We start from the raw sequence: 11,723 nt of genomic DNA, 5'->3' as shown, positions 1-11,723 counted from the left end.
CCCAGGCTTTGTCAGCAGGGGCCCCTCTGCCACTCTCTAGAGGGTGGGGGGTGTGAGTATGACCGAGGGACTGGGTGGGGGGTGGGGCAGAGGAACTAACTCCTCCTTTTCCTGAGCTGAGGGGTGAGTGGACAGTAGCACGAAATCCTATTCCCTCTGCCAGGAGAAATCGATAGCTAATTAATTCCCTCCCCAAAATAGTGTCCGGAGGTGGGGGTGGGGGCCCGGGAGAGAGGCGAGGCCAGACCGAGACTGAGACCCTGGGCTGGGGGAGGGAGGGAGGACGCCATTCTCTGGCCTCTGGAGCTGTGCCTCTGCTGGGGGTCTTTGGCTCCTCCTCCTGAAGAGGGGGAGTTTGGCCTTTCCCTCCCCCAAGCCCGAGGGTCCCTCTCCTCTGCCCTGGGCTGGGGTGAGGGTGCATGTATGTGGGGGTAAGGGCGTCAATCAGGCAGGGCGCAGGTGCTGCATTTAATTTGATTGGCTAATTAGCCCGCGCATGTTAATTATCTCTATTACCCAATGAGGAGAGGCAGTGGCAAAGCTATATATAACTGTGACAGTGTTTGGAGAGAGAGGGGGCTGCTGGCCTGGAACGCCTCCCTCCCTGCCTGGGAAGGGGCAGCCTGCCTTGGAGGGGTGCTGGGACAGGACAGGAGACCCTCTTGGAGCCTGTAGGACTGGGGGGCAGCAGTCAGAAGGAGCCAGATAGAAGGACCTGAGAGTCTCTTGGAGATGGCTCCCCAGACTCTACTGCCAGCCTCCTGAGGCCTTCTTTGCTGCATCTTCTTTCTGCGTACCTATCACTCCAACCATCCTGCCCTCCCGTGACTCTCTCCTCACCCCCTGACCCTCGCCTTTTAGGGGGTCCCTAGCTTTCTCTCTCTCCCTTCATACCCCAGCTCCTCCCATGTAGGGAGGAACCACACCCATCCAACCTTCTCTCTCTGTCACCCATCTTCTCTTCTTTGGGTTCACACCTCTCTGAACTACACCTGTGGCTGCCCTGCCCTTTGTCTCCTTCGCGGAGATTCTGGAGTCGGACCTATGCGGCTCTAAGTCCTAGTTCCCCGCTAACTGGTCGTGTGACCTTGGGCAAGTCCCTAGGCTTCTGTATGTGGGCTTCCCCAGTGGTTAATGGGAATAATGGGGCATCCCAGACTGATTAAGTAAAATGACATCTGCAAAAATGCTCAGCTTCCAAGGCCTTGACAAATGCTGCTGGAATGTGGAATTTAATTTTCTCTGTCTTCTCGTTCTTTTTCTCCCCATCAGGCCACCTTTCTCCTCCATTACTCTTCCTTTTCATGCGATTTCTCTTCTTCCTCTCCCCCCTTTCCTTCACTCTTTCCCTCTCTCTTTCTAAACTCTGGCCCTTCTCTGCTTCTTTCTCAGGCTTTTCCCCACCTCTTTCCCTTCCTCCCTCCCCAAAATAAAATCAATGCAATATTCAGGAGGGTTGTTGGATATAAATAATTACGACTCGGAGTTTAACGAGATGCAAATTCCCCTCCCTGGCGTGGGGTATAAATTGCTCTCTGACAGCCCGTTACAAGGGTAATCATTTCAGAAAGGCAATTTTATGCAAATGAGGCTGCCTGCCTCCTGGTGGCTCCCCCAGCCCTGGATGGGGAGGAGGGTGGAACTGAGGGGTGAAGAGAGCCCAAGTGTCGGCCCGGGTCCCAGACTGAAGACTGGGAGCTGGAGGTTGAGGGTGACAGACATGTAGTCAGGAAGGACCTGATCTGGTGAGCAGGGGGTTGGGGCCCAGGAAGGGGTGAGTGTGGTTTTAGGGGAATCAGAGACATGGAATCAGATGCCTGTGTCCTTGCATGGATGGAGAGGGCTTGGGGCCTGAGTGCCTGGGTCCTGGCTGGCTTCTCTCCCTTGCCCCCTTCCCAGCCAGGTTACCCAGTGATACCATTGACGAATCGGCATTTAATTAATCCCAATGAATTATTTAGCAACTTCATTATCCAGCATCAGGAACTGATGAGAGAGAGCCGTGGCTGGTGGTGGGAGCCACGCACAGAGTGTGGCTCAAAGAGAAAGGGGCTGTGGTCACCACCTGGAGAAGTCTTTAGGCCTCATCCACAGGAGCTGGCCCTGGTCCTGATGGGAGGCAAGGGGTGACGGCATCTGGGTTGGGCTCCTACTGCACTTTAAGGTGTTCCTTCCCTACCTGTCTCCATCTTAAACCAATAATGCACCTAGCGAGTGTCATCTCCTCCCCGCCTCCCCCACCAAGAGTTGGGCCCCCAGTACTCCCGTCGTGGTGGTGTCTCTTGAGACCCTCTCCAGGTCAGGGCGGCTCCTCAAGTCCTAAAGGGAAACAGTTGAGCTCTTGCTGGTGTGAGGGGGGGGAGCCAGACACCGATGCCTCCCCTCCTCCGAGCCGCCCATTAACCCTTTCCTCTCCGTTTCCCCGCAGGCATCCCTCCCCCAGCTTCCGTCGGAGCCCGCCGCGGGGGAGGGGCGCCTCGGCCGCCGCCGGGGGAAGCCGGCACCCGGGCCTCTGCGAGCCTCGCCCTGCGGCCGGGCCCATGGCACTGTGAGCCGGCGAGGGAGCCCCGCTCCGCGCGGGGGGCGCCCGGCCCCCTCCCCGCCCCATGCGCCCGCGGCTCTGAAGCCTGAGCGGGGCCGGGGGCCGGGCGGGGCCGGGGCCGCCGGAGGCATGGCGCCCGGGAACCCGTGGCGGCCGCCGTCGCTGCCGCTGCCGCCGCTGCTGCTGCTGCTGACGCTGGCGGCGGGCGCGGGAGGCCTGGAGTTCGGCGGCGGCCCCGGGCAGTGGGCGCGCTACGCGCGCTGGGCCGGAGCGGCGAGCAGCGGCGAGCTCAGCTTCAGCCTGCGCACCAACGCCACGCGCGCGCTGCTGCTCTACCTGGACGACGGCGGCGACTGCGACTTCCTGGAGCTGCTGCTGGTGGACGGGCGCCTGCGGTTGCGCTTCACGCTCTCGTGCGCCGAGCCCGCCACGCTGCAGCTGGACACGCCGGTGGCCGACGACCGCTGGCACATGGTGCTGCTGACCCGCGACGCGCGCCGCACGGCCCTGGCCGTGGACGGCGAGGCCCGCGCCGCCGAGGTGCGCTCGAAGCGGCGCGAGATGCAGGTGGCCAGCGACCTGTTCGTGGGAGGCATCCCCCCCGACGTGCGGCTCTCGGCGCTCACGCTCAGCACCGTCAAGTACGAGCCGCCCTTCCGCGGCCTCCTGGCCAACCTGAAGCTGGGCGAGCGGCCCCCCGCGCTGCTGGGCAGCCAGGGCCTGCGCGGCGCCGCCGCCGACCCGCTGTGCGCGCCCGCGCGCAATCCCTGTGCCAACGGCGGCCTCTGCACCGTGCTGGCCCCCGGCGAGGTGGGCTGCGACTGCAGCCACACGGGCTTTGGCGGCAAGTTCTGCAGCGAAGGTGAGCCGGGGGTGGGGGTGGGGGTGCCGGAGCCGCCGCTGGGCGCCTGGGCGCGGAGGGAGGGGCTGGAGAGCTGTCTGGGCCTGGAGGGGCGCTTGCGGCCCGCGAGCTCGGGCACGAGGGCGAGCGAGAGCGTGTCCTAGCTCGCGAGAGTTGGGAGGCGCGTGCGAGGACGCCTGTCCCAAAGAGAGGGCTCGCGTGGTCAGCCAGAGAGCCGCGCGACGAGGCGGGTTGGCGTGGGCGTGGCCGGCCCGCGGGTCCTGTGTGGGCGTGGTCGGGGTGGGCGCGGCCTCCTGGGCCCATCCAGGGCGCCTCGCCCCGTCCCCCAGTGAGGGTCCTGTGGCACCCTGTGGGTGGAATTGTGTAAGACAGGTCCAACTAGCGAGAGGATGAGGGTCCGGCCCTTGAGGGCGTGTGGATCCGGTGGGTGACTGACGGTGAGGCGCCCGTGAGGCCTGGCGGATGTGACCTTGGTGGGCGGGGCCTATGCGATAAAGTGGGTGGGGCCTTGTGGGCGGGGACGGTGGGGGTCGGGGGAGGGAGTCCTGAAGACCTTGTGTGGGGCTTGGGCCGCTGGGCGGTGCGTAGGGCTGTGAGGGTGAGGGTCAGCACAGAGGGCGGGGCCTAGGAGGCGGGGCGTGGTCGGCCCGGGTGGGCGGGGCCGAAGCCTGAGGGGCGCGTGCGAGGGCGGGTGAGGGAGAGTGGAGATGGCGAGGCTGGGACTGCACGCGCCAGGAGGGCGGGAACCGAGTGTTTCGAGAGTGAAGGGAAGCTCGAGCGAGAGGGTGGCCGAGGCCTCTCAGGCTCGTGACTAGAGTTGCCGGTTTTGTTGAGGGTCAAAAAAACAAAAAAGGTCGTCTCTGCCGGGTGAGAGACTGGAGGTGGAAGCTTCTGTTGTAAACATCGGAGCCCTTGCGAGCAAGGGGTTTGGAAGGGTGACTGGAGGGCTGGAGAGGGGTGGTGAGGACCCTGGAATATGGGATTGGATGTGGAATCAGGACCTGAAAGGGAGGGAAAGGGAGGCAGAGGTTCCGCCATCTCCCGGCTGCAAGAGGCTGTGATGGGCGAAGTGAGGGGACAAGGTCGAGGGTGGCGCCAGGCCTGGGGTGGGCTGTGGCTTTAGAAGGGGTGGGGGAGGGAGAGATTTTGAGGACCCTCTTGTACTTTGGTCTGGCTGGGGAGTCGGGGAGAGGTTCCCCATCAGCTTGGGGGCGGGGCACGTGCATCTCCTGGTCTGTGGCCTCCGTTTTTTGAGCAGATCTGTGCAGACAGATGAGCTTTCCTCTCCCCCAGCACCCCGAGAAGCCGGGGTACTTAGCAGTTGTGGGTGTGTCTGCCCTGGAGAGGTTAGGGTCTCTGGGGAGGTGTGCCCATAGACCAGAGTGGTCCTGGGACTGCTTTGGCAATGGGGTCCTCCAGGCTGGGACCTGCGGACAGCCATGGGAGGAGCCCCATCTGCAAGTGTGGCCCTGGGCTTGGGAAGCCTGTACTTTGCCCAGTATTTTGATTATGTATCTGCAGTTGTGGTAGAGGAATCCATAAGGAAGGATTTGGATGGCTCTTGGGAGTTATTTGTACAAGGCGGTGGGATATATCTTCAGGAACTGTGCGTATTACGTTAATCTGACACCTTCTCTCCTTTTCTCCAAGGAGTGCAGGTGTTCCCTAAACTGTGAAATTGTGTGTCTGTGCATGTTTGCTTGCATGCAGAGATGTGTGAGTCTGGCAGTGTGTATATTATGTGCGAATGGTCTGTTTGAAAAACAGTGCTTGCAAATAGAAGTCCCGTGCCTAGTAGAGTGAGTAGTACACAAGTTTAAGGGCGTGGGCACATGTGTAGGTATCCATGTGCGTGCATTTTCCTGTGAGACCTCAGTAAGACACCTGGGCTTTATGAGGAATATTTCATGACCTTTAACTTGATTCTCTGGTCCCTATGACCCCTCCCCTCCAAACCTTCCTAAGAAAATAGGATGAACCACCCTTCTAACTTGATGGCAGGGAAATCTGAGCTACAGAGAGGCTACTGATCCATGGTCTCGCTGTGGCAGAATTGGCCTGGGTGTATGAAAAATGCAGCCAGAGGCCCCCTGGTCAACCAGAGCCCTTGTATTAATTCCCTGAAAGGATTCATCAGCCAGAGGAACCCAGTGAGCCATACACGATGTGTGCTTCTGAACGGGCGTCGTGTGGTTGTGTGTCGAGATGTGTTTGAGTACCTGTATGTGACAGGGATGGTTGTATCATGTGTATATGTGCTAGATGTGTATCAGTTGAATTGGTGGCAGCTGTGTTGGAGCTGTGAGACGCAGCTGCGAATCTGACCCACTGCGTGCATGCGTGCGTGCGTGTGTGTGTGTGATAGCTGTTGAGGGAGTTGTGCTTTGTCTGTGATAAAAAGGTAGGGATATTTATCTCTGAATTCCCTGCACCTAGTGTACTACCTGACACTTAGTGGGTGTTTGATAAAGATTTGTGGAATGACTGAAGAGATATTAACAAGGATTTGATAGAATAATGGCTTGGGGTAAGGTTGTATGTGTATATGAAACTGTGTATGTGTATATTTTCAGATATATGTTGTGGGTGGACATGTTCTGGCAATGACAGGCACAGTGACAGCTCTACTGATTCCCCTCCCCACCCATGACCTCATTCCCTCCCCTTATATTAGTTCCTTATTTCCTGGGCAGCTTTTGTAATATCCTGTGCTGATTACACCTCTCGTACATTCTCATCCTGCCAAGGAGGAAAGGAATGAGCTCCTACCCTTGAGTGTTGGGGCTGGCGTTGGAAGATTTTAAGGGGAACAGGTGTGGCTCCAGACCAGGGTCAGAGTCTTTGAACTTCCTGGAAATTACATTTATTTCATTATTATCTGCTTTGGGTGATTCTCAACTTTTTCCGAGGTTGAGGACATCTTTAAAAGTCAGTAATTCACAGTACCCCTTCCAAATAGCAGTTATTTTTATATCTGTTTATTGTGAAAATAGATGACTCAAAGCTACTATGAATTCAGGAAAGCTTTTAGATGGCTTAGATGTTATATTTGCCACTGTGGTTAATCAAATATACATTAGGAAAAATAGTTTTAGCTTTGTTTGCAAGACATACCAATCTGCCTTCAGATATTTGGTGTGTGTATGGATTTGTGGATCCTTTGAAACTGACCCCCCACCCCCGGCCGCTGCCTTCCTGGGTCTGGGCCTGCCCATTGCCTGAGATCCTCCATGCTAGGAAATCTGCTTCTTTTCTCTGAGACTCTGGCCACAGGTGATTGAAGACAGAGCGAAGTATGGGTCACTGAGTGTGTGTACTGCCGCTGATTGTCTGCCAAGGTGGGGATCAAGCAGACTGGGATTTTGCGTTGGTTTCCATGTGAACTCCTCCTCGTGTCACTCATGCCTGGGGAGAAAGGGCTGAAAAGTGATCAAGGAAGAAGAGTGTGCAGGTGTGTGTGGGATACCTCAAGTGGAGTGGGGGCACAGATGTACACAATGGAGTGTCAGGTGTGTACCTCACTTGGGACAGAAATGAAACCAGTGGTAATGTGTGTGTTGGCAGGGACGTAGATGCCTGGGTCTTGTGTGTATTTTGTAGGTTTGTTGGCAGTTTAATTCAACAGGTTGTTGTCAAGGCCTCCTTTGTGATAAGCCTTGTGTTGGAGGCTGAAGGCGAGTCAGATGAGAAGTCACTGCTCTAGGAGTTGCCTGCTTAATTGGGGGAGCAGATAAAAAAGCAGCCCAGGGTGTGGTTAAGAGCACAGATTCTGTAGTCAGGCTGTCTGGGCAGTGACCTTGGACTTAAGCCCTCTCTGCCCTGGTTTCCTTATCTGTAAAATGGGGACAGTAATAGTACCAATGTTACAGAGTGGTTATGGGAATTAAATTAGCTGATTCATATAAAGTGCTTAGAATAGTACTGGACATGTAGAAAGTGCTAAATAAATAATAGCAAAAGAACAACGTTATATGCAGTGAGATGCAAAGGGATACAGCGAGGAAGTGTAGCTTAGTGATTAAAGCACAGTCTCCCAAGGCTCAGATCCGGCTGTAAATCTGACTTCTCTACTCACTAGGCCTGTGAATCAGATGAGTACCTAACCTTCAGACTAATTTTTCCTGACCTGTAAAATGGGGATAAATAAGCATGCTTATCTTACAGGTTTGTTGTGGGAATTAAATGAGTGTCTGGTACATAATTAGTGGTGTAAATGGTAGTTATTATTATAAGCAGAGTGCTCTTGGGGTTTTGAAGAAGGGGAGAGTTTACAAGTTGGGGGATTAGTAATAAAAGGCATACTCTTTAAGACTGGCCTTGAACGTTGATTAGTAAACTTGGTTTGGGGAGGTCACGCCAAGCAAAGGAACTAGTGAGAACAAAGGCTTGGAAGGGGAAAATGTACATCATGTCTGTAGAGGGACTCTAAGAAGTATAGGGAAAACAGTGGAATCTAAAGCAGGAGAAGCAGATTGAGGCCAGGTCTGGGAGGGTTTTTTGTTTGTTTTTGGGTTTTTTTTTTTGCTGAGCCGAGTGGCTTGTGGGATCTTAGTTCCCCGACCAGAAATTAAACCTGGGCCCTCGGCAGTGAAAACGCCAAGACCACCAAGGAATTCCCCAGGTCTTGTAGTTTTGATTTAAATCATTCAACTAACTTTATTGGATACTGTGTGTGGAGTATTAGTAAACGGAGCCACAAAAGAATCTTGAACAGGCATGTGAATAATAAGAGCTGTGTTTTGGAAGCTGGGAGCGAAGGGTAGAATTGGAATAAGGAGGGCAGTCATGCAGTGGAGGAATCTGGGAGATAGCTCAGGAAGGTGATATCGAGGCCCTTGCACCTTGACTGTCTTGGCGAGTGGCAAGGGAGGCTGGTGGCGGCTGTGATGGCAGTAGCAGCAGCAATGGCTGAGAGCAGTTGCTGAGACTGAAGCTGTAGGGCTCTGCCTTTCCCACGTGGAGGGGCAGAGGTGATGAGGTTTCAGGTTTGCTTGGTCAGAAGGATGGAGGGGGGGAGGACTGAGCAGAGGGAGACATTGGGATGGGGAGCAGGTTTGAGCCACAGATTATGTACCTGTCTTGGTGTTCCTGGACAGGGGTGTCCAGGCGGTTGCAAATATGAGACCAGAGCTTTGAGTTGACAGTGGGGCTGCAGGTGGAGATCTGGGAGCTACGTGTGTGGAGAGAGTATTTGAAGCTTTAGGATCAGATAAAGTGGCCAAGGGGAAGGTGAAGAGACTTCAGGGGCGCTCATTTGGGAGGAGGAGGGAGAGGAATGGCTGCAAATGCAGGGAAGGAGCAGTTAGAACAAAAAGTGAATCAGATCACACAGTCAAGGGAGGAGAGAGCGGGGCCTCACAGCTAGTGGGCGTTTGCTGGGTGCCTTGAAGTCAGGACCACCCCGTGAGATGTAAGAGCTGGGATTTGAACCTGAGCTGACTCCTGGGCCCCCCACCTTCTCCACTCTGCCTCCAAAAAGGCAAGGCGGTCAGTCAGCTCTGTCTGAGGATGACCTGCATTCGGCTTATTGGAGGTGCTTAGGGACAGTGTTTCATCACAAACCAGTAACCATCCCAGATTCCTCAGGCCACAGCTTCTCCCTTCAGCCAGTATGTGATGAGGGTGCTCCCGTATTTGTCGGCCAGCTGTCCCAGCAGTGAGAGAGGGCAGTGGAAATCGATCAGTAAACTCTCAGTCTTCCGGAGCCCGGAGCCCATGGGGAGGAACTCGCCCTGGAAGGTGGGGCATTATCCCATTAAAATACACACCTCACCAACATGTACAACATTTCAGATGGAAATCTTTTAAAAATAAGTTGCACACCTCTCTGCCTCCTTAAGCACATTTGGGATGTGATTTAGCCTTTTCCGGATGACTCAGGATGTCGTGATTCCCCTCAGGTATTGCACCGGACTGTCACACAGTGGTTCCTTTGCTGAGGTTTGTCCCTGCCTGAAATGATGCCTGACTGCTGTACTTTTGAGTTCTGAGTTTTGAGTTATGTTAGCTTGTTCTAGTTTTTCCACCTCCGCCCTTAGAGGAGTTGTCAGGTAGCAACCCATATCCCTCCCCTCTCTTTGGAACTTGGATTCAGCATCCCCAGCGTGTTAAAATTGTATGTCACTAACAGGGAGTGGATTCTGGTTTGGGCCCGAGAGGCTCTCCTATGAGAAAGTAAGTTTTTCATGCCTAACTGTTATCACATAGGTTTTGGCTGCTCAGAACTATTACTTTTCTTTGGATCTGGTTTTCCTCACTGTCCTTGATAATGAATCTGTTGGAATCCCGAGTTCATGTTAGCCAAGACGATACCATTTATGCCCTCTGGGGAGGCAGTCAAGACCTGTGTGTATGAAAGTTGAGTAAATGAGGTCACATATGTGGAATTACTCTGTCAGCTCTAACATCTAATACCTGTGGTCCTGACAGTTTCTGCTGTTGGAAACGGCTCTAGGCAGAACGGGATGGACAGCTCGAGAGAGCTGTGCAGAGGGCGACTGCTGTAAGATCCCAGAGAGGAGATAGATACTTCGAAGGAAAGCTTCCTGTGGCAGACTGGTTAAGAGCACGGGCTGCCGGGTTTAATTCCGGCTTTGCTATTTGCTGGCTGTGTGAACTTGGACAATTTGCTGAATCGCTTTGTTCTTCAATGTCCTACTCTGTAAAATGGAGGTCATGTGTTGTTGTAGGACTAAGTAAGTTAATATGTGAAAATCCCAGATGCTATTCTAAGTGATCAATGCATGCTGCTGTGATTGTTAACCCTCGTGGTCAGAGAAGGCTTCAAGGAGGAGGTGGGACTTGGCTAGATCTTGAAGGGTGACTGAGTGAGATTTGTGGAGGTAAAGGAAAGGCCAGGGCTTTCCCACCAGGAAAATGGTCTAAATGAGGAGTCCAGAGGATGTGAGTCGAGTGTATCAGACCAAGAGGTTTGTGCTTTGTGGGAAGTAAAATCAGAATTGTAGATTAAAGCCAGCTCCTAGAAGTCTTGACTTTCAGGCTAAGAATGTAGCCCATCAGAACATTTATTTTTATTTATTTATTTATTTATTTTGGTTGTGCTGGGTGTTCGTTGCAGCACGTGGGCTCCTTAGTTGCTGCTCGCTGGCTCCATAGTTGTGGCATGCGAACTCTTAGTTGTGGCATGCATGTGGGATCTAGTTACCTGACCAGGGATTGAACCCGGGCCCCCTGCACCACCAGGGAAGTCCCCCATTGGAACTTTTAAAGGCAGACAGATTTGGTTCAGGTTTTGACTCTGTTCCTCACCAGCAGTGTGACCCTGAGTAAGTTTCTTCCACTGTCTGAGCCTTGATTTCCCCATCTCTACAAGGGAGTAATAGTGGTATCTATTGATGAGGTAGTAGGGAAATGAGGCTCAGAAAGAGCCAGGCTCTTAAAGTGCTGGGTAAGTGAGAAGTGTTCACTTTTTATTTTTTATTCATTCGACAAACACAGGCATGCCTTTTTCTGAGCCAGGGACTGTGTAAGCAGCTGGATATAGAGAGATGAATGAGACATTGTCCTTGCTCTTGGAGATCTCACAGTCCAGCCAGGAAGCTGACATGGAAACACAATCGCAATAGAGATACGATAAGTGAAATAACAACCCGAGGTACATATCGAGAACTGGCACAAAAGAGGGATGGCTCAGAGGTCAGTTCAGAACAGAGACCTGGTCTGAAAGCACGAGTCGACTTTCTCAGGCAGCTGAGGGTGAGAGGAATGAGGATGGGGAAGGGTGTTTCAAGCTGAGGGAATAGTATATACAGACATGGCATATTAGGGAAACGGGGAGAAATTGGGTGTGGCTGGAGCCTGGATTGTTGCAGAAAAGGAGGTTGGAGGGGAGGCATGGTCAAACCTCGAATCGACTTCCCTGAAAAGATTGGACTTGATCCTGTAGGCCCTGGGAAGACTTGAAGGGTTCTAAGCAGGGTTGTGGCTTGGTTGGACCACTTTGGTGGTGCTTGGATTGTGACTTGCAGGGTAAAAAGACTGGCTGTAGGGAGATCCTTTAAGAGGCTTATTAATGTTGCAAAGAGAGGGTCTGATGAGGGTCTGGCCTTGTGCCGATGGTGATTGAGGGATTGGAGAGGGTTTCTAGAAGTCGAGTTGAGCTTTTAGAGTTTTAGAAGTTGGAACTGATAGGAACTGGTGATTGGTGTGAAAAAAAAAAAAAGAGCAAGGCTGATTTCTGGGTGCCTGACGTGCTCAGGGAATGAAGGCAGGAGGAGAGGGCTTGTGGGAGGGGGAGGGTTTTGAGGTCCATCTTGGACATGAGGACAACTCAGCCCGTGAGATGCTCAGGTCAAGCTT

General features: G+C 53.7%; 1 protein-coding gene across 7 annotated transcripts in view; it reads left to right on the top strand.

The window, feature by feature from the left end:
• Nucleotides 1-2,671: 2,671 nt before the first annotated feature.
• Nucleotides 2,672-11,723, top strand: part of NRXN2 (neurexin 2) — a 101,092-nt gene continuing 92,040 nt past the window's right edge. For all 7 annotated transcript variants that reach the window (XM_057726755.1, XM_057726760.1, XM_057726759.1 and 4 more), the window contains exon 1: nt 2,672-3,404. In XM_057726755.1, the coding sequence (XP_057582738.1) occupies nt 2,672-3,404 (733 nt within the window). The remainder of the gene's footprint in view (nt 3,405-11,723) is intronic.

Source organism: Hippopotamus amphibius, chromosome 3, assembly GCF_030028045.1.
Source record: "Hippopotamus amphibius kiboko isolate mHipAmp2 chromosome 3, mHipAmp2.hap2, whole genome shotgun sequence".
In the NCBI taxonomy this organism is placed as follows: Eukaryota; Metazoa; Chordata; class Mammalia; order Artiodactyla; family Hippopotamidae; genus Hippopotamus; species Hippopotamus amphibius.
Note: the sequence above shows the minus strand (reverse complement) of the source record. Positions and strands in the feature narration are given on the sequence as shown.